Source organism: Zalophus californianus, chromosome 8 (genome assembly GCF_009762305.2).
Source record: "Zalophus californianus isolate mZalCal1 chromosome 8, mZalCal1.pri.v2, whole genome shotgun sequence".
NCBI lineage: Eukaryota > Metazoa > Chordata > Mammalia > Carnivora > Otariidae > Zalophus > Zalophus californianus.
The window spans coordinates 129,316,442-129,337,293 of record NC_045602.1 but is presented as its reverse complement, the minus strand read 5'-3'; the positions used below and the strand labels follow the sequence as shown (position 1 = coordinate 129,337,293).

General features: G+C 57.2%; 2 protein-coding genes across 4 annotated transcripts in view; one reads left to right on the top strand and one right to left on the bottom strand.

Moving 5' to 3' along the window:
• RIPOR3 (RIPOR family member 3) overlaps positions 1-20,852 on the top strand; it is a 72,978-nt gene that overhangs the window by 31,576 nt on the left and 20,550 nt on the right. The window contains exons 2-5 of one of the 3 annotated variants that reach the window (XM_027623374.2): positions 1,183-1,291; positions 1,526-1,576; positions 12,528-12,648; positions 20,120-20,266. In XM_027623374.2, coding sequence (XP_027479175.1) covers positions 12,539-12,648; positions 20,120-20,266 — 257 coding nt within the window. In that variant the 5' untranslated portion in view covers positions 1,183-1,291; positions 1,526-1,576; positions 12,528-12,538. Of the gene's footprint in view, positions 1-1,182; positions 1,292-1,525; positions 1,577-12,527; positions 12,649-16,681; positions 16,806-20,119; positions 20,267-20,852 lie in introns of those variants that run through there. The other 2 variants (XM_027623375.1, XM_027623376.2) reach the window with 2 other exon arrangements.
• Positions 7,318-16,799, bottom strand: LOC113938167. The gene is made up of 3 exons (XM_027623377.2): positions 16,347-16,799; positions 9,472-9,526; positions 7,318-7,776 (listed from the first exon to the last, which is right to left on the bottom strand). The coding sequence occupies exons 1-3, from the start codon at positions 16,603-16,605 to the stop codon at positions 7,632-7,634; spliced, it is 459 nt and encodes a 152-aa protein (XP_027479178.1). The 5' UTR covers positions 16,606-16,799; the 3' UTR covers positions 7,318-7,631.

The window sequence follows — 20,852 nt, the reverse complement described above, 5'->3', positions numbered from 1 at the left end:
GCCAAGTAAGAATGTTTGGCAAAGAAGGAATTAATTGATAAACAGCTTGTAGTACATAAACTCCAGAGTCGGCCTGGAGTGTTTTGCAACACTTTTTGGAAACTCCAGGATCACAGTTCCAGCACCAACTGTTTATCTCAGGCTGTTAAGCCACACACATATCCTGCATGCCTGGGAATCCAGGGGCTTCACTCTGAACATCCAGAATGGAGCCCCTCTTCTGCGTGGGCATTTGCAGTGGCTGGTAGAGCAGGGCTGCAATACCTGGGGAGACCAGTAGGGGTCTTCTTCCAACGGGAAATGGATTGCAGGCTGAAGATTCTGGAAATTCAAGACTTTGGGTTCTAGAAAATAAAGCTATTCCTTTGGGAGGAAACCAACTCTCCTTACCATGTGGGTTAGCCATCTGACATAGAGTCACTCAGTCCTAAGGGTGGGGCAAGAAAAGTTGTAAAAAAAAAATCTGACTTTTCCCACCCCGCCCCTGTTCCAGGGAGACACAAGAGCTGGGGTCGGGGTGCCTGGGACAGCCTCTGTCTCTGCAGTTGGCACCAGGAGGGAAAGGCAACTGCACATCACATGTCGAAAGAAAAACCGAAACAGCAGGCTGGCTTGATTTGTCTCTTGTAAATTGTTTACCTTGGGATGACCAGATGGCTCATCTCTGGGTGAACCTTTGACCATTTCCAGTGCCGTTAACAGGCTCCATCAGCAAACAGCCCCCCTCGACCAGCCCACACGCCTGTGCAGGAGTCCCAGGGCCGGCGGGCGGGGGACCTCGGGCATTCCAGGAGGCTGACCCTGCACCACCGGGCCATGGATCCTCGTCCAGACTCAGGGGCCGGGTTAGGCAACTGCGGGGTGTTGGACGGTATGGTGCATGAACAACTTTGGTGGGTGAGCTTGAAGTGTTAATAGCCGCTGGGCTCCCCAGTTACAGCCCTAGCCCCTCACCCACCCGGGGTCCCCCAGTGAGGTCCCTGTTTAGCCTATCTCCTCGCGTCTCACTACTCAAGTGCTCAAAATGTGTTTGAATGTCAGTATTTCCCTCCTGCCCACCGCTGCACCCGCCCCGGCCCCCTGGCTGGGCGAGTGTGGTGAAACCGCTTGCCCTCTCTGAGGCGCAACATTACGCTGTAAACAGGGTGAGGGGCTGACACTTCTTCCCGTCCTGCCTTCCAGGCTGGCTGAGAATGGGTGCAAATGGGACGGACTGTGTGAAGACTTTGCAAGTCCTCCCCCGCCCCCCGCCTTTACTAGAACAAGATCCAGTTGTGATTCCATTTTTCGGGTGAGAAAGGGGCACAGCAGGCGCTCTCGCCTTCCTGGGCAGTGGGTAGGGAGCTCTTGACCGTCCCTATCTGGGCTCCATCCCGAGGCACCCCGGAACGAGGCGTCTCTTCAGAGCCTTGTGGGTACAGTTCCAGGGGTGAGATTTTAGTTCTAGGTGCGTCTAGAAGCTGCAAGCCTGGGGAGGGGTGTCAGAAACCCGATGGACGTTTTCAAATGCTATTCTGGTTTCCAGGTTGGGGCAGAGGGCCAGGTGGAGGCAGAGAGACCCGTGAAGACCAGAGAGGTGAGCGGGGCTTGGCCCTGGGGGAGGGAGATGCAAAGGAGGGGACTGATTCAGGGTGTTTCTGAGAAGCAGAGCAGACCTTGCCATCTCTTGGCCAAGACCCTCTACAGAGGAGGGAGATGCTCTTGCGGACTTTACAGCCTGGCTGGGAAGACGAAATTCTCACCCAGGGAGCTAGATTTCAGTGGTCTACAGAGTAGAAACTTAATCTTAGAGGTGCAGGAAGCAGGTTCCAAACTCTTTAAACACAGAAGGGTAATGTTGACAGATCTGGTCACATAAATATTTGGAACTTCTGTTACACGCACGCACACACTCACACACACACACACACACATCATTAAGAACAAGACAAAAGGGGAGTGAGGGGCTGGGAGAAAACGAGAAGTCACTGAGAGAAAGCGACGTGGCTGGGACAAAAGATTATGAACTGACAAGTCTCAGAAGAGGAGACTCTAAAGATAATGAGCCTGCAGAATACTCTCCATCTCATGAGGATTCGGGGAAAGGAGGGTGAAAAAGCCCACTTGCCCATACCCCACAGAACAACATGGCCGTGAGGTGGGAGGAGGAAGGGATCCAACCCGCCAAGAGCCAAGAAGAGGAGAATCTGAACAGTGCTCAGTGAGAGCCTGGGGGTAGGGGTGGCTCCAAGGCCCAGTGACATCAGCAAAGTCCCTGCCAATTCCAGAAAGCAGGCAGTGAAGGCCTGTGGTTAAGAGGCCGAATTGGAAGCCAGGCTGCCTGGGCTGGAACTTCTAGATCCTAAGGGCCAGAACAGGACAAAGTGGGCCGTACAGCACCACCTTTTGGTGAGGCTCAAAAGAGCGTATTCAGGTCAAGCACAAGGACCCCCGACCCGGCGCTCTGGGCCCCTGCGTCTCAGCCAGGCTGGCCAGGCTGGTGAGGCTGAGGAGAGTGGAGGATGCCCCCAGCAGGGGGAGGGAGGCCCGATGGGCTTGCTCAGTCTGTGTAGGAAAGGTGTGGGTGGGGAAGGAGCAGGAGAGGGGGTCTGTGGGTGAGAGTAACAGCATTGTTCTGGAGGAAGACACATTCAAGGGAGGGCTAGCAGAGGGCAAAGGGCAGGGTCCCTGATGACCTTCTTGAGCCCCCAGCACCTTGGCTTTCAAGGGACTCTTCCTCCAAAAGAAATATTAAATCATGCATGTTACGACTGAATTGGTATAAGGATGGATAAATTATATTAAAAAATACATGCTATTAATATGTACATGGTAACACATATATGATATCATATAATAAAACATTCTGTTCAACCTACAAGTTCATTTCTTATCTTCTGATGTTAAAAGTAATCCAACCATTTCCGGGGGGGGCCCCGCGCACGAGCCTCCCCCCGCTGCCCCCGCCCCCCATGACGTCGGCCCAGGGAAGGGCGCCCCAGCCGCTCTCTGGGAATGACATTCTGGCTCAGGCCCCTGCCCGGTTAGGAGAGGCTGCTCTGAGGTCCAGTGGTGTGGGGGAGCAGGGGGGACGGTCTGTGTCCCTGATTGTGGAGAATTCGAGCAGTTCATCCAGTGCGGAGTGGCGGGCCGAGGCAGCCCACGGGTTTGAATCCAAATCCTGCCTGTGTTAAGTGGACCCAAACCAGTGTGTGTTCATCAGGGGTCAGGGTCTTTTGGATAAAATGAGTAGGCTGCCTTTGGGTGTCTCTCAGCTGCCAGGCGAGGGTCGCAAAGAAGGCGGGTCTCATGCAGAGCCCCGATGTTACAGCAAGCGCCCCGAGGCGGCCACCAAGCTCTCCTCAGCTCCAGCCCTCACTCTCAGGCCCCAGGCCCTTGTCCACATCCTGGCTGGTGTGACGGTGGGAGCGTGCAGGGGCCCGCGTGGGGGGTGGGGGTGGCAGAGGCCGCGGCCCCAGGGCCCCTTCTGAAGCTGTTGGGCTGCTGGCCCACCCCCCCCCCCGCCACCCCGGGATTCCCACACCCCATTCATGCGGGGGTGAAAAGCCTCAAATATTTGTAGCCAACGGAATAGAGTCTCTTCACCTCCACTACCTGCAGCCATGGAAATGATCCCTAACGCCCACAATGCTAAATCATGAACCCTCGAGCGCAGAGTGGAAGTGCAGCCTTTGACCCAGTGGTTCCCACTGGACGCGATTCTCCCTCCCAGGGGACACACGGCCGTGTCTGCGGACACCCTCAGTTGTCACACTGTAGGGGGCCAGGCTCCAGCTACCCAGCGGCAAGAAACACACAGGACGACCCCCACGGCAAAGAATGATCTGGCCCAAAGTGTCAGCGGTGCTGAGGCTGAGACCCTCCCACACCTGCTGTGTGCGGCGAGGGCTTCTGGGTAGGGTCCCACACATGTTGCTTGGTCACAGCCAGGGTGTGGGTGAGGTGTGCACACACCGGAGGCACACTGCCCACACACGTGTTTGGGGGTGAATTATTGATGATATGATGCTGCCCCTTGCAAGTTCCGGCCACTTCAGCTCTACAAGCCTCAGTTTCCCAGTCTGCAAAATGGGGGTGGTAGCAGTGCCCACCTCAGAGGGGTGCTGTGGGGAGATGCTGTGTCCAGCTCTCAGCCCAGTGTCCAGGATACAGTAAGGGGTGCCGCTCAGTGGGCCCAGAGTGCTGCGGAGGCCAGACTTCTGGGTACCAGGGATGAAATGAGTTAATTCTTAGAACAGGGCCTGAGCACACAGTAAGTGTTCTCAAACTGCCGGTTTTCATTAGCAACATCACTGCTCTAGGTTTTCGACATCAAACAGAGGTGCTTGGCCAGGAACAGTGACCCCTGCTTGGCCTCACCCCCACCTGCCAATGAGGTCAGCGCCAGGAGGGGTCTGTCTACACCATCCCTCCATCTCAGGTCCTCCCGGCCAGCCTCTTTTCTTTTCTTTTCTTTTCTTTTCTTCCTTCCTACCTGAGCCGAAAGCAGGTGCTTAACTGACGGACCCACCCAGGCACCCCTCAGCCAGCCTGTTTCCAGAGCTGGCCCTCCAGCCGCAGACCAGCATGGAGGCAGCATTTGAGAGGGGATTCAGCTGCCCCTCTGGTGCTTCCCAGAGGACCAGCTTGTGTCCCCTCCATCTCTGTTACCTCGCATCCAGGCCCTGTCTTTCCCAGCCACGCGGTCCCAGCTGCACACACACTCTCACCCCCGCGGTGGCCCCAGGAGGCTCCTTCCCCAAAGAGTGTGTCCTCCAGGTGCCCCGGGCCGCACCGGGTGATGGGAGCATGTTCAGTGGTGATCAGATCGGTGAGGGGGCCATTTAAATCCAAACACCCTCTGGATATTTCACAGAAATTCATGAGTCATCTTTATCTCGTAAAAGCCCAGTGGAGTTAGCCGGGAGTGTAGATAATATTTGTGGGCCTTTAAAAAAGAAGTTTTCCTCCCTCCCTCTCTCTCTCTTTCTCTCTCTCTGTCTCTCTTTCTTGGAAAGTTTCTCCTTTGACCCCAGGTTCATCCTGAAAAGCAACATCCTCTAGGTCAGAGGGTATGTAGTCAGCCCTGCTGCTTAATCACTATGTAACCAAGGACATGGTAACCATGATTTCTGTTTTCTTCAAATTAACATTTTTTTCCCTAATTATGAGGGAATGCATGTCCATTGCAAAACATTGGTAAGGTATCGTCTCAAAAATAAAACTGAGACCATGTCGTGTATAGTTTACCTCTTGGTCTTTTTGCTCAAGATCTTACTTTGAACATCTTATATTTTCCCGTGTCATTATTCCTCAAAATCATATTCCCAACTCTTACGGCCATGTATATTTCCTCTGTGTGGCTGAGCCGTTTGGGCTACTGAACCTCTCCCTTGCGCTTGGCCATCTGTGGCCTCACCTAGGGTTCTCATCTGTGAAACGGTCACGGATGCGCTGTGAAGCCCGAGGAGACGGCCCACCTGTCCACCTGTGTGACTGGTCCCTTTGAGCCTCCGGGCCTGAGTTGGAGCGGGTCATGGACATCTTACAGGACTGCCCCGGGCAGGAAGGTCACAGGAGGCTGTAGACTGTGTGATAAACTGAGGGAAGGGACCCTCTTGGATCCTGGAGTCTGACTCCCATGCCTGGTCTTGAACCATCAGTAAGTTTCCATTTGCCTTGCAGCCCTGGGACAATGAACTCTGGGGGGACAGTTAGGGCTCCCTGAGGAGCTGCTTGCTCTTCTCTTCTACTGGAAACCAGTGCTGTCTGCTCATCTGGCTCTCCATCAGGCCGTCTGCAGAGATACACCTGGGTTTCCCACTGCCCCTTCCCCCTGGCTCCTGGTCCTATTTCCATGGTAGGACCCAGAAATGTGGGCTGCCAAGAAGCTGGGCTCCTACCTGCTCTACTGAAACCAACTGTCCTTCAAATCCATTACTCTTCATTTAAATATGCTATCATTAAAAAAAAACAAACAAACCCACTTTATGTCATACAGAAGACAGTTTGCTCTAAATAGGAGGTTATCTTAAAAGAAATTCAACAAGAGACCTGAATAAATCTGAGCTCCTCCCTCTCCAGCCCATCACCCTGTGCCTGGGGCCAGCTCTGTGCTCGGCTGAACAGGGGGGTGACAAGGGTCAGACTGCCGGGGAGCCAGGACAGAAAGGGGACTAAGGCAAGTGAGTCACGGTGTCTACCGTGCATCCCTCACTTGGCCCAGAGTGGCCTGCGCTTGGGGGACCCTGAACCCTAGCCCAGTGCTCCCACTTTATAGACAGGGAGACAGAGGCTCAGAGGGAAGGGGACTTATTCGAGATCACGTGCAGACCCCCTGGGCCTGCTTCACTGGCTCAGGAGAGGTGAGCAGATTCCTAGCAGCAGGCAGAGAGGCATCTGGAAGCATCCGGTAGGAGTGGGGCCCACTGGGCTGAGCGGAGAGAAGGGGAGCCCAAGTGGGCAGGTGTCAGAGCTAACGTGGCCTCTGTCCGCTGTGGGCTGGCTATGGGGTTTTCCCTCTCAGCGGACTATCAAATGTCTAGGTCTTGTTTGTGGGGGAAGCGAGGGGTGGGTGGGTCAGGGATTGATTGCGGAGGGCAAAAACCCAGCTCAAGCCGGTATAGGATGTTCAGGGTGTCTGAGTTTTCCAATAAATGGTGGTCTGTGCTAGCCCAGGAGACACAGACCTTGGGCCAAAGGAGTAGAGGTCTCCCCAGTGTGACTGCCCCCAACCCCTGGATGGAGGTGCCGTGTTTGAGGGCCTGCATGCAGTAAGCACTCGTTCATCATCTACTGAGACACAGCATTGTCCGGCAAGGTGTGCTGTGGGGCATACTGAGTAAGTGAATGAACTCAGAGGGTGCCATTACCAGAGCCAGACGGTGCTGGAGGCCTGTCCTGCCTAATTCTCCCAGATGCAGCTTAAACCCCCACCCCCACAAAGGTTTGGTCCGCACTAGCCCCTCCATACTCTAGCCACACGCACTGAACTAAGTTCATCTAATTGACCCTATCTTTTGCCTCTGAGCCTTTGCACATGCTGTTCCTGACACCTGGCAGATTCTTCCAGCCCATCCTCTCTCTCTGCCAATTCTCCCTCCTTTAGATTTCTTTCTTTTCTTTTTTTTTTTTTTTTACGATTTTATTTATTTTATTTTGACAGAGAGAGACACAGCGAGAGAGGGAACACAAGCAGGGGGAGCGGGAGAGGGAGAAGCAGGCTTCCCGCGGAGCAGGGAGCCCGACGTGGGGCTCGATCCCAGGACCCCGGGATCATGACCTGAGCCGAAGGCAGACGCTTAACGACTGAGCCACCCAGGCGCCCCCCTCCTTTAGATTTCAACATATCGCTTCCCCCAAGGGGTCTCCCCAGTCACTCTCCTTTGGCTGGGTTAGGGGTCCTTGTCAGCTCTCCAGGCCTCTCGTTCCCCGTTATGGTCCAGCCTCATTTCTTCATGTCCTAATTCCTGTCTCCCGCTGGACTAGTTCACAGCCGTATGCCCGGTGCCTGCATTCAGTAAGCATTCAATAGATGTATGTTGAAGGAACAAATCAAGCGAAGGAATCCTAGGCACAGTTCTGAAGAGACGTCCTTCAATTGTTCATTTATTCAAGCAGTCACTTATGAACCAGTACTTCTGGGGGGCCCCCTAGTTGGTGAGGTCCTGGACAGACAGCTGTGAGCAACACCAAAAAGTCCCTGCCCCGTGGAGCTGGGAGTCGTGGAAGGGGGCCGCACAACTACCAAGCAGACTGATGAGACAGTTTGGGATGGCGAGGAGTTGCCCAAAGGATCTGAAACAGGGGGAGCGGGGGAGGGCCTCTCTGAGGATGTAACCTTTTTGCTGGGACCTAAAAGCTGGGAGGGAGCATCAGGGGAGACCTGCAGGAAGATCATGCCACGGAGGGAGAGGCCACGGCCTAGAGGTGGCTGCAGCCGTGGAGCTGGGGACTGTGCTGGCAGGGGGAGGAATGTGGACTCTTCCAGCCCTTCCGCTCACCGCTGGGCCACCCGGGCCAGTCAGGTGACCACTCTGGGAGAGCTCACGGTGAAATGAGGGAGTTGGCCTCCATCGGGCACAGACAGTCTGGTTCCCAGAGCGGCCTCCTCCGGCCGCCCATCCGTCTTAGGTATAAACTCAACATTCCTCACCCTGGGCTATTTTGCCATTTCCTTTCATGCTAAACCAAACGGTCTATTTTGGAAACTCCTATAAGCAAACAAAGCCCTGCCTGGCATTTGAGCGGATATAAAAGAGCCCTAAGTGAGGGACTCAGGCATAAAAGCCACCCAGCCCTGAGAGCCCACGCCGTTAAATTTAGAAGCATCACCTCCAAATGAGGTGAAATTGTAGGTTCCCTGGGCTGGCGGGCGGCGGCTGGCCAGCGGTGAGCTGGACGGATTTAGCGGAGTGGGCTCGGGCTCCCTCCAGCCGCGCCTCGGGGGCGGAGGCCCAGGACGCCCGGGGCCAGTGTCTGGGGAGCAGCCGACTGGGTGACAAGCCCCTCCAGCTGTCGTGCCCCGGCCGCACTCACCAGCTGTGTCCGAGCCATCCGCCTAAGTGAGCGCTGCTCGGGGTGCCTGGCCAGAGAGAGGCAGCGAGGGACGTGCGGGGAAGACGCAGTCCTGTCTGCCATCAAAGGTTTGGGACCTGCATGACTTCTGTGCCTCTCTCCTCTGCCCAGGGGCCCAGCGAGGTCTCTGGCTTGTCTCTCATGCCCTGCAGAGGGCCAGCTGTCTGGAGCTGGCCTGAGCCTCCTGAGTGTCCCTCGCCGGGGACCTCCTAGACCTGCCCACAACCTAGTGGCGAAAAGGGTGAATGCCTGCCGCCGGGGGGGAGGGGGAGGAGTGGGGTCTCCAGGGTGCCCGGTCTCTGTTCTGAGGGGTCGGTGCCCCACTGAATCCCTGATTCAACATCAGGACTATGAGCCTTGGTCAGAAGTGACCAACATTCATGGGGGCTTGTCCGGAGCGACCCGCTGGAGGCTCCTGAGATTCCAGGGGGCCTCAGCCTGGCCATCCCAGCCCCAGTCCACAAGAGGGGAGATCCTTTTGCAGTAAGAAACCCAACTGGGTGACATTGCAGAGGTCAACTGGTCAACCACCAGGATTAGCCCCCATCAGAGCCTTGGGAGAGGGCTGCCGGTCCCACTTTTGGAGCAGCTGAGCTGACTGGGAGCTGATGCTGGTCCCAAGAGGCCCACGGGGACTTGGGCTCCCACACCCTGAAGCCCGCAGGGGATGGCGCTCGATGTTTCTTGACCACCCCCAGCTCACTGCTGGCTATGTTTCTAGCTTGGCAGGTCCCTTTCATGACCTGCTTCCATTCTGGGGCCCCCTTCTCTCCCCTTCAGCGTGGGTCTAGCTCAGGGGTGGGAGCATGTCCTCAGCTCAGCCCCTGGGGGGCAGGAGTAGCCTAGCACGAAGGGGCCAGGCTTTTAAGGCCTGGGTCATGCTCAGGTCTGAATCCCAGCGCTGGCATCTCCTACCTGTGTGACCTTGGATGAGTCCTTTCCTCGCCTCTCTGAGCCTCGATTTCTTTATCTGTAAAATGGGGATATGAGGGGTACTTACTTCATATAATCTTGGGAGAATTAAATGAGATCTGACGCCCTTAGAGCAGATAGCAGGCAGAGTGCTGGCCACCCAGGGGTCATTCAGCGCGAGCTGCAGCTCTTGTAAGTCCCGTTGCATGAGAACGTAGCCATGCTGGTCATTTACGTAATGTCTGTGGATACTTTTGCTCTAGAACAAGAGAGCTGAGTAGTTGTGGCAAAGAGTATATGGCCTGCAAAGCCAAAAACTTTAGTATCTGGTCCTTTACAGAAAATGTTTGTCCGCCCTTGCCTTGGCGTCTGTCTAGCACTTAGTGGAAATTCCTGCCCTTATCCTTCTGCTGATCTGGCACCAGGGGGCCGCAGCCTGGTCCAGGGGGGCCAGCAGCCCCAGCCTGTCAGGCCTTGTTCTCTGGGCCCATGAGGTTGTGCTGTGAATCTTCCAAGCACCAGGGAACACTCCAGCCCCGCCGGCAAGTTGCTCTCTGTCCACTGGGGGAGACAGGGAAGTCACCATTCGCCGTCCACTGTAGCTAGTGGAGCAGGGAGGGTTGGGGAAGGGCTTTCCAGCCCCCCAGCCCCTGGGCTGGTGCCAGAGTGTTCGCCCCAACCAGTGACCTTGGCGATCTCCCTCCCTGCTCCCCCCCCTCATTCCCTTGCCCTGCTTGGCTGGGGGGCTCTCAAGAATTTGAGAAGGTTCCCAGTGCCACCCTGAGCTCGTACTGATAGTCGTGGGGCAATGGTATGCTGATAAATGTTTAACAACCTGCAGGGGGCGGGGAACCCCCAAAACCGAATCTGTAGCACCTGCCAACAGCCAGGGTGCAAATATTCCTGCCGTGGCTGATTTCAAGCTACCAATGGACGCTTGTGAGCTGGCCCAGGCTGACAGCAGCCCAGCCCAGGTGGGGACAGTGGGGACCTCCCTGTGGGGCTGGGGCATCTCCTAGAGGGGGGACGCCTGACCGCGCACAGGAAGGAGCGGTGGCATCCACAAGCCGTCACATTCAGCTTCCACATGTGTCTCTGCCGCTTCCACGCTGGCTTCCTGGGCCAGTCTCGTCCCCTCTCTGGGCCTCAGTTCCTCGTCTGTCAGCGTAGGTCAACAACAGCTCCTACACCTCAGGGGTTGTGGAGATTTAATAAGATAATTTCCATAAGGCGTTTCACGCAGGGTCGGCCTCACAACGAGCGCTGGGTAGATAACGGCTCCCAACAGGGCTGGTGTTCACAGACCCACAAACAGCATGTGACGGTCCCGGGCGCTGGGGCTTGCCACACAGTGGGTGCTCAGCAAACGCTCGCCAGCTTGCCTGCCCCGCCAGGGCTGGAGGGCGCTCACCGGGCTCATCTGCGTCTGCGGTCACCTCCAGAGCTGCAGCCCCGGTCAGCCAACCACACTGAGACAACCAACTCTTCCCGAGCATCCCCTTCGCATTGTGTGCCCTCCGCACCTTGTCTCCCGGGTCCTTTTCCGACTTCCCGCTCTGCAGCTGTGACCACTGAGGCCCAGAGCCTCAGTGAGTGGCACACAGCTGGGATTTGAGCTCGGGCCTGGGTTTTTGTTTGTTTGTTTGTTTCCAGCGCTCGCCTACGTACAGCACACACGGGGTGGGTGGGAAGACGTATGGGGGGAGGAGGAGGCCCGTGGGGGCCGCAAAGATCTGCCAGGGGGGCTTTGGGGCCTATGGCAGGGGCTGACCACATGCAAAATGCAGGATGGGACACTGGACAGATGTGGCTCGAAAGGGAACGTTATTCCAGGGGGAGAGGCCCCAGTATAAGCCAAGGCCTGGCCGCTGGACTCAGCTGGCCGGGGAAGGGATGTTGGGATGCAGGTCGAGGGAGGTGGTGCCTGGAGCTTGTTTATGGGTGTAGCTTGGGCAGTAGGGTCCCCGGAATCCTTGGACTGACTCCACACTGGCTGAGGAGCAGGGTATGAAACTGTAGCTGCAGAGATTTAGGTTAGATACGGAGAATTTCCGCTCACTGGGTGCTGGAAGACACTGGGCAACATTCCCAAGGGAACCTAGAGGTGGTTTGGAAAAAAGACAAGACAGCCAGGGTTCTAGGCCGGCCTCACTGCTGCCTGGGTCAGAGACGGGGCAATGGAGCTGGGGGTTCTGGAGGCCTGGGATGCCTGCAGCCTGGCCTCCTGGGAGCTGGGCTTTGTCAACCCCTGCTCAAAACCCTCTCGTGGCTCCCAATCACCCTGGCCCAACTGCAAGGCCAAGCCGTTCCCTGGGGTTACCACGGCCCCCCCCATGACCTGCACTCGGCTGGCCTCTCCAGCCTCGCCTGGAGTCACGCCCCAACCCACTGTACTGCTTTGTTTCTGGAAGACACCATGTCCTCTGCACCCCCAGGCCTTTGCCCATGCTGTTCCCCCTGCCTCAGATACCCTTCCCTCCCCTCCCCTTCGTCTCAGTCTTTCCTTCTCAGTACTTGGTCCCCTCCTCCATGGCGAGGTCAGGTACCCCCTGGGCTCCCCTGTCACTTTGCTAGAGACTTCCTACTCTAACTGGTAGCTCATCAGCCTCCCTGCCAGACTGGGAGCCCTGGAGGTAAGGGCTTTGCCTGTGTTGCTCAGTGCCTGTCTCCAGCACTGTGTTTGGCACATAGCACTCAGTGAGGGTTTGTGGAAGGGGAGGTGAGGGTTACGGGCAGAGAGGAGTAGCAGCTGAGAGGGCGGCGGGTTTCAGGAGGAGCAGACTCCCCCCTGCTGGACAGCTCAGTATTGCTCAGGCATTAAGGACCTGAGCGCAGAGTAGGGAGACCTGGGTTCGAATCTCGCTCCTCCCACTGGCCCCAGGCAGGTTCCCTAACCTCACTGAGCCTCAGTTCTCTCCTCCGTCAGCTGGGGACAGGACCAGCCGCCCCCTCTCTGCAGCTTTTGTAAGGACCTTGGGGCCGTGGTGGAGGGGGGCCAGCCGCGGGCAGCACTCACCAGGTGGCCGTGCGAGGCTGACTCTCCTGTCCTCTCCCCGTAGAGGTGACGGCCATGTCGGTGAGGCTGCGGTTCCTGTCCTCTGGGGACGCGGGGGCCGTGGGGGTCGTGGGCCGGAGCGCCTCCTTCGCGGGCTTCAGCAGCGCGCAGAGCCGGAGGATCGCGTAAGTTCTGCCCCGGTGGAGGGTGCGGGGCTGGTTGGTCTTCTGCCGCCTGTGACCCCGAGGCTCGCTCTCCTGGCAGGCCTGCAGCCCAGCACCGTGCGCGTGCGCGCGTACGTACGTGTGTGACACCGGGTGCTGGGAGAAACCTGTAATTTCCTTGAGACCCGAATGGGTATCATCTCAGTTGGTCCTGTAAGTCCGCTCTGCCTGAGCTTATCAGGCCCACCTGGCAGATCAGAAAGCAGGCTGAGAGAGGTGGAGCTGCTCACCCAAGGTCACACAGCAAGCCGGGTTCAGAACTGGAACTTAGTCTCCTGGGGGCGGGGTTAGGATGGAATGTTCTTCCTGTTTGACAGGATGGGACGCGGGGCCACCTATCCCAGCTCTGTGACCTGGGGCCGGTGACTTCACCCCTGAGTCTCGGTTTCCTCATCTGAAATGGGGATCATGAGTGTCCCTCCCCCACAGAGCTGTCATGAGAGTACAATGGGGTGACACATAGCAAGCAGCCAACACATGCTGGTACACGGCAGGGGCTTGAGGGGAATTTTCAAAGGAAGAGGAGCAGCCTCTGCAGAGATGGGCCTGGGGTCAGTCTGGACCCTCCAGACACGAGTTCGTGGCTCTCCATGTGTTCCCTCTAGCTGCAGGTAATCCCCAGGAGAAAGGTTCATTTCCACTCCTGGGGCCGCCACCTGGTCCTGGGCTTCCTATCAGGCACCGTGCAAGCCTCGGGGTGCTGTCTGCCGGCTAGCAGGCCTGTGGGGCCATCCTTCAGGCATCCCGAGGGACCCAAATATCTGCCTGTCCGAGCCAATGTGGTAACAGGCAGGACTCCCAGCCAAGCGGGGCTCCGAACCTGGTTGGTCAGGGAGTCAGTCAACAACCAAATCTCATCATAGCCCTCTCCTGCCTGCAGCCCTCCACAGGTTCCCATCCACCCAGACTACAATCCAGTCCCATCGCGTGGCCTAACAAACGGCTCCCCGTGATCCGGCTGGCCACCCTCCTTTTAAATCCTCTGCTTTTGCCACATTGACCTCTCTCCCCTCCAGGCCTTAGTGCAGGCAGTGCCCTCCACCTGGGCCCCTCTTCCCACTCCTGTTTACCTGGCCAGCTGCTGCTTAATCTCCTTCGAGCCTTGGCTTCACTGCCATGTCCTGGAGTGGACCACCTGAGCCCCAGACTATGGCTCCTCCCTGGGGTTCCACAGCTGCCCTCTCCATCCCCAGTGATACCTGGCCCCTGAGGTCAGGCTCTCCCGGACGCCCACTCATCTCTCGGCTGCTCAGTTCCAGCACGTGCCTGGTGGGGGAGAGGCGTCTCAGGGCCAAAATCCTGGAGTGTCCCAGTTGGACGCACCCTTAGGAATCCCTAATTCATTACACAAATATTTATGGAGCACCTACTTGGCCCAGGCCGGCTTCCAGGCTCTGGGGACAGACCCAGGGCCTGCCCTCCTGTCAGGGCAGCGAACAAGAAGCCAACCGTAATCAGGATGGATTCAGCAGGTGGCAAATGCGGTGAGTGAATTAAAACGGGGGGCTGTGGGAGGGCAGCAGGGGTCTCAGAGGAGGCTCTCAATGAGGCAGTGGCACGTTTAAGGCCAGAGAGAAAAGTTGCCTATTTTGTGCAGACAGTGGGTGAGGCTGGGGAAGTCTTTCAGGTGGAGGAGGCTGCCAGCGCAAAGGTCCTGAGGTGCGGATGAGCTTTGAGGCACAGAAAGTGGGTGTGTGGCTGTCTTGTGGGATAGGAGGAGAGAGGGAAGTCTGCAGGGCCTTGTGGGAGACAGTGAGGACATCTTTAGTGCAAGGGGAGCCTCCGAAAGGGCTGAAGCACCAGAAATGGAAATTCCCAGAGGGAGAGAGTGCCCAGGGCCCCCCCCCCACCAACTCCCAGCCTCCAAGAGGAGAAAGTGTGGATGCCACTGTGTGGAAGGCATACAGTAGGCACTCCATAAGTGCTGCTGAGAGGGGCTACGTAAACGGGCCAGGGAATGATGACGTTCCTTGATGGAACCACTCCCCAGCAGCCTCTGCTGGGCTCCATCGGGGCCCCCACCCCATGGGGTCTGTAATCAGGGCTGCTAAGGACAGTTGTGCGGGTCACCCAGCCGAGGGGGTCATCCAGCCATGTAACCCTCCCAAGGTGTGGGCCCTGGTGTGCAGCCGGTCCACCTGGCGGGGGCCTTTCTCTAATTCACCCAGAATTAGTGGGGACTTCGTTCCTGCAGTATCGGGCGGGTGGGGGGGCTGTTCCACAGACCCTGCAGCCAAGTCCAGCTGCACGAGTGTGCCACGTGTGTGCTCACCAGGGCCCCGTGCTCAGATGTAATGCTCTGCCGTTGCCATCTCGAAATCCTTAATGTGTTTTGAAATCAAAGTCCCCTCATTTTCTTTTGCACTGGGTCTCTTGAATTCTGTGCCTGGTCCTGCCTGCATCTCTCCTCCCGCTGGGCCTTTGGGGGCCTCTGGATTTCCTGCATCCATCGGAATGTTCCCGCAGGCCCCAGTCCGGAGCTCTGCCCAGATAATGTCCCAAGGTGGGCCCCTAGCCTCTTGCTGCTCCATTCCGGGATTTCTTGGGTCAGCACTCTGGGTGGGAAGAGGCCAGAGGGGATCGGACCCTGTCCCACGAGGCCTCATTGGCCATCAGCAAGGACAAGATCACGTCCGGCAAAGTCTGCATCTTGGTTCGAGAAAGATGACCCTGATGGCCGGACCTCTCCTGGGGGCTCCTCCTGGAGAATCTCCCGCTCGGGGAATTCTGGAGACCTCCCAGCCTGGGTGGGTTCTGAGGTCCCTGAGTGACCACCATCTGGCCTCAGTCTCTTCGGCCCACCTTGTCCATGGGTGAGGAAGAAGCTGCCCACCAGGACAGGGAAGCAGCACATCTATTTTTAACTTCCTGTCTCCGTCCAACTCCCAGGAGTCTGGACCCTTGGCTCTGTGGCTGGACAGCCTAGATTGGGTTTCAGACCTAACCTTCTGGCCTTATTTCTCAGGTAGTCCAACCAGGCTGAAGCACAGCCGCACTGCCGAGGCAGGCAGGCAAAAACAACCTCAGAGAGGAGAGCAGGAAATCGAGGCTCCCTGATGGTTTTTGTCCTTAAACCCCACTCCTGTCCTGGCACCTGAAACCCCCTAGACTCTGGCCGTGGCTTTCTATTCCATAACCAAAGAATTCACTTGAGGAAGTGATCTATCTGGTGGGGAAATTTTACACTAAGGTGTGAATGATTGCTGTTATAAGGCCATATCGAATACATATATTACGTAGTATAATACAAGGCCATATGTAATAAGGTGGGGAGAGGAAGAAGAGGGCCAGGCCGATGCTCTTCCGTTCTGCCCCCATTCACAGGCGTGGCTGCTCTTAACCCCCTCCTGCCACTCCTCAGCCAGGTCAGCTCTCCCCCAGGCTGTCAGGAGGGCACCCTCTGAGCTAGAAGCCACCGTCCTAGCCACCTCGGGCATTCCTCTGTTGGGATGGCTGGGACACGTGGGGGTGAAAACTGAGCAGGAGCCTTTGATTTTCAAGGAGAGGAGCCTGGAGAAAGAGGAGCAGTTAGGGGTGCAGCCACGTGTAGGGACGGGCTAGCCCACGCGAGCCTTGAACCTTGGCGTGTGCCCTGTGCGTGTTACACATCCTCCCCGCCCACCCAGTGCCACCAGACGTGGGGGGAAAGGTTAGCTTACACCGTCGGCGCACTGGGTCCTGGACTGAAATGTGTGCAGTTGGTCCCATAATTGCCCCATGGCCGCCACGAGCCCCGCCTGCCTCCAGATCCCGCACCTGCAATAGCCGGGCACCAAAGTGTGTGCCGACGACCCCAGGCAGAAGGACCGTCCCGGTGGCCTCATGTGAGGGCAGGGGCCCCTGGGTGACACACGTGCCCATCTGGCATGCCAGAAGCTGTTTAACATTGACTGAGTCCTCCCCGAGCTGGTAGAACATCCGCCCCCGGAGGCTGCTCCCTCCCCCGCCCCTGTGTCCCTGGGCCAGACCCGCAGCCTGATTTCGCCACCCGAAGGATACAGCACCGCCTCACCTGGCTGAGCCAGCACTCGGGGCCCCGCGCCTGCCCACTGGAACCTCAGACAAGAGCCCTGAACTCAGAGCCTCCCCGGGAGCCAGGCCCAGCTGCAGCAGTGAGGGTAAGGAAGTCTCCAGGTAGATGGCGGCGGGGCCCGGCCAAGGGCACCCACCTCCTGGGGACTGTGGACCCCCGGGAGCTGGCAGGTGAGCAGGGCTCCTGCAGCCCCACTTCAAAGTCGCTTGCCTACCCCGCCTGCCTCCCCGCCTGCCCGCCGGCCAGGGCCCCTAGCCGGTCTGAAACCCACCTCCCTGAAGCCTGCAGCCCCGCGAGTCTCTGCCAGTCCGGGGATGTCAGCTTTGTGGAGGGCCTGTTCCAAGAGGTGGGTGATGTGGCCTCAGGCAGGGCGAGGGAGGAGGGAGCAGAGCCCCCTCGAGGGCCTCCCAAAGTGTACCTTGACATATAACGTACGAATAACAGCAAAAGCAGGTAAGGGATGAGCAGTGCTGATGGACCAGGCTTTGTGCCCAGTGCTGATTGGAGGGGCCTTCCCTGTTCACCCCCATGTAAACTTAGCATCCTGCTTTTATTTTTGCCCTTGGCACTAAGAACTATCTGATGTTTATTGTCTTATTTAACTCCGACAGGTATACAGCACTTACCCTTTGCCGGGCACTACTCAAAGCCCTTTCCATTTGTTAACTCACGCAACTCTCCTGTAGCAGCCCTTTCCCTGGTGCCCACTTTACAGAAGAGAAAACTGAGTCACAGAGAGGTTCAATAACTTAGCCAGGGTCACACAGCTTGTAAGTGGGGTTTCCATAGAGACCCTGGCATCTAGCTCCAGAGCCCGTGCTGGCCGTCCCGTGCTTCCCCCCCACCCCCACCCCTACCCCCACCCCAGCTGGCCTGGCAGCTCACAAGGACATGGGCTTTGTCTGTTTTGGTCACTGTTTTACCTCCAGCCCCTAGAGTGCTGCTTGGTGTGCAGTTAGTGCTCAGTAAACATCTGTTGAATGAATGACTGTCTCATGACTGCGTCATGGGGTCCGTTCTTTTTACAAATCGGGAAACTGAGGCTCCGGTACGTTAAGTACCTGTGACTTCGGGCTGGGATTGGAACATGGGTGGCTGACCAGGAGCTTGTGTCTCAGGACACAGTACAGGCTCCCAGGTTGGCAAGGCCCCCGATCCTCCCAGATCCTTCCTTGCTGCAGTATCCAGGCAGGGCCTGGCATCTCTGTTGCGAGCATGTTGGTTTGTGATGTGGCTGCGCAGCCGTGGCGAGGAGCCCAGCCGGAGGGGTGGCCGGGATGGCTCCTCTCTCTCAAGTCAACAGCAGGTGTCTGTGTGTGTGTGTGTGTGTGTGTGTGTGTGTGTGTGTGTGTGTGGACAGTGCAGGGTCTGGCTGGGCTGGATCTACAGCCTGGCTGCCCGCTGAGCCCCCTGGGGTGCCAGGGAGCTCCTCTCAGACCTGCTGAGGGAGCCGAAGCTGTGTCCTGCTTGCCCCCTGCCAGGCTCTCCAGACCCCAATCCTCCTCTCCTCCCTGGCTCACTCTGTCCCCCGACTCGGAACACCGTTCTAGGGTTGACCCCTTGTCCTGCTCTTCCTTTGAGGTCCAGCTGAGCACCTTGGGTTCCCGGACATCTCTGCTCTCTAGTCCCCGCGTCATGCTGTATTTCCCTCGTCCTGTTCAGCTCACTCTTTACTGAGCACCTACCGTTTTCCAGGCTGTGGGTGCAGGGAATGAAGGGTTAGCATGTGCTGATTGTAACAGTAGCAAACACGTATCAAGCACGGACGGCTTCCATTGTGCCAAATGTCAGACCTGATGTCTAACAGAATTCTCAGCACCTCTCTCTGATTTAGGGTCTGTTGTTTTCCCATTTAACAGTGAAGTAACTGGGGCTCGGTTTGTGCATTAGTGTAGAGGCGAAGTTCCTTTGACAAAGAAACTCCCCCAATTACAGGCACTTAAATAAGACTGATTTTTCTCCTCTGCACCCCTCCCCGCCTCCGACTTTGTGCATGCTCCCCCCACCTTTCTCTCTCCCTCTCCTCCTCCCCCTCCCCTGCACCTCTCTCTTCTCTCTCTTCTCCCTTCCCCCCACCCCCGAACTTAGAAAGGCTAGCGGCTCCTTTAAGAAACTGACCCAGATGTTACTTTGAGTGTCATTTCCGCCCTTGTTTCTTCTGTGAGAAGGGAGTCGTGAAGCCGCACCTGTTGCAGGGGCATCTGGGAAACAGTGTCTTTAGAGACTGAGCCTTTAGAGGATGGGCTGAAGCCCACCTGGTGGTGAGTGTGTCAGCCGCCCTGCTCTTGCACCTACCGGACAAGGCATAGGATCAGAGGGCTCTAGAAGGGGCTCAGACGCCAATGAAGCCAGCCCCCGTACTGGGACGAGGGGACCCTCACCCTGTACGACTGCAGTCACTCCTGAAACGTGGGTGTATCCCTCAAGGGCTGAGAGACAGCTGTCACTGCTAGGAGACATCAGTTCTTAGGATCATTCAGTCCACGCCCCCAACTCCAACAGGCTTAAGCAAAAGGGAGAACCAGCTGGCTCCTGTAACTGAAATTCCATGGGCAGGGCTGGCTTCAGGCATAGCTAGATCCAGGAACTCATCGTTGTGTGGATTTGGCCTGCCTCCACCCACTTCTCCCTGCGCTGGTTTCATTCTCCTGACACGATGCAAAGGACGTGGCGGGCAGTTCCATGTGTAGGTTCCCCCAGAATGGCAATGCCAGAAGAAAGAACTCTTTTCCTGCCTGTGACTTTGGAACCAAAATCCAGTCAGGGTTACTGGCCAGATTTGTGTCCCATGCCTCTCCCTGAGGCAGGGGAGTGGAGTCTGTGGACTAACCCAGGCCTGGGACATATGTTTGCCTCAGAATGCCTGTGTATGCGTATGCGTATGCGTGTGCGTGTGTGCGTGCGTGCCTGTGTGGTGATTTGTCAGGCTACCTCCCTCCAAACAACATGCATAAAGAGCAGAGCTGGGAAGGTGCCCCAGAGGACAACTGAGGTGCTATTTCCAGACAGAGGGGCATGGATCCTGGGCAGACAAAGCCAACAGGTGCCCGGGGTTCGATCTGGCCTCCGGGCTTGTTTGCCTGTATAGACAGAGCACACTGAGCAGAAAGCTTTGGCCTTTGGGCTGCTTGAATGTACTTCTCACTGTGTTAATTTCTCATGTCAGGTTCTTCTTCATCTTTCTTTAATCTTCAAATGCAAGCCCTCATTTTGCAGATGAGGAAACTGAGGCCCGGAGGGTCTTGGCAACTTGCCTGAGACCACACGGCTTGGTGGCGATGGGGTGGGACTCAGCCCGGCCTCCTGACAGCCTGGGGTTTGACCATTGATCCCAAAGTGCCTGCCCCCGGGGAGGGCTTTGGCCAAGATCCCTGCTCTGACCCTCCTTCCTCCTCACAGAAAGTCCATCCATGGGAACTCGGTGAGGTCTCGAATGCCTGCAAAATCCTCCAAGATGTACGGCACGCTGCGGAAGGGGTCTGTCTGCCCGGACCCCAAGCCGCAGCAAGTGAAGAAGATCTTTGAAGCACTCAAGAGAGGCCTCAAGTAAGGACCCCATTTGTTGCCCTTAAAATGCTCGTCCTCCGTTCCGGCCTGCTTCTCCTCTCGGCCGGTCCCTGAAGACCGTGGCTGGGTCTCGTCTGCGAGAGGCCCCACAGGGAGCTAGCTCCTGCTTATTCATTTCGCCCACAAGCATGTCCTGGGGGCAGCCCCACGCTCGGGCCTGTCCTTGGGCGCTAGGGACACAGTGCAGGCTGCCGGAGGACCCTGGTCTCATGGCGCTTATGGCGTGGAGGGGACACAGCGCTGAGGGGGTGACACGGTCAATAACGTAATTCCCACCGGCCTTAGTGCAGTGAAGGTGACGGCGGGGCAGCGCCCGGAAGCCCATCACACAGGGTGACCGGGGAGACTCCCCTTCCGAGATCCGGCTGGTCGTGCTGGCCTCTGGGAGATAAGTGTCCCAGGCAGAGGGAAGAGCACAGGCAAAGGCCCCGAGGTAGGAGCGTGTAGGACAGGTGGCCAGGGTGGCTGGGTCTGAGTGAAGGAGAGCTGGACTGGGTAGCTGGGCAGAGGCCAGGATGGGAAGATTCAGTCACTCACTCCAGATCTTTTGATTGAGGGCTTATGA

What these genes read in the sequence shown, in the direction of transcription:
- LOC113938167 (XM_027623377.2), bottom strand. Translation starts at nt 16,605, where the DNA reads ATGTTCTACCAGCTCGGGGAGGACTCAGTCAATGTTAAACAGCTTCTG. An exon ending in GGACCCAGTGCGCCGACGGT is followed by an intron (nt 9,527 to 16,346) that starts GTAAGCTAACCT and finishes CCCATTTTACAG; the next exon opens with ATAAAGAAATCGAGGCTCAG. An exon ending in ACTCATCCAAGGTCACACAG is followed by an intron (nt 7,777 to 9,471) that starts GTAGGAGATGCC and finishes CCCCTGTTTCAG; the next exon opens with ATCCTTTGGGCAACTCCTCG.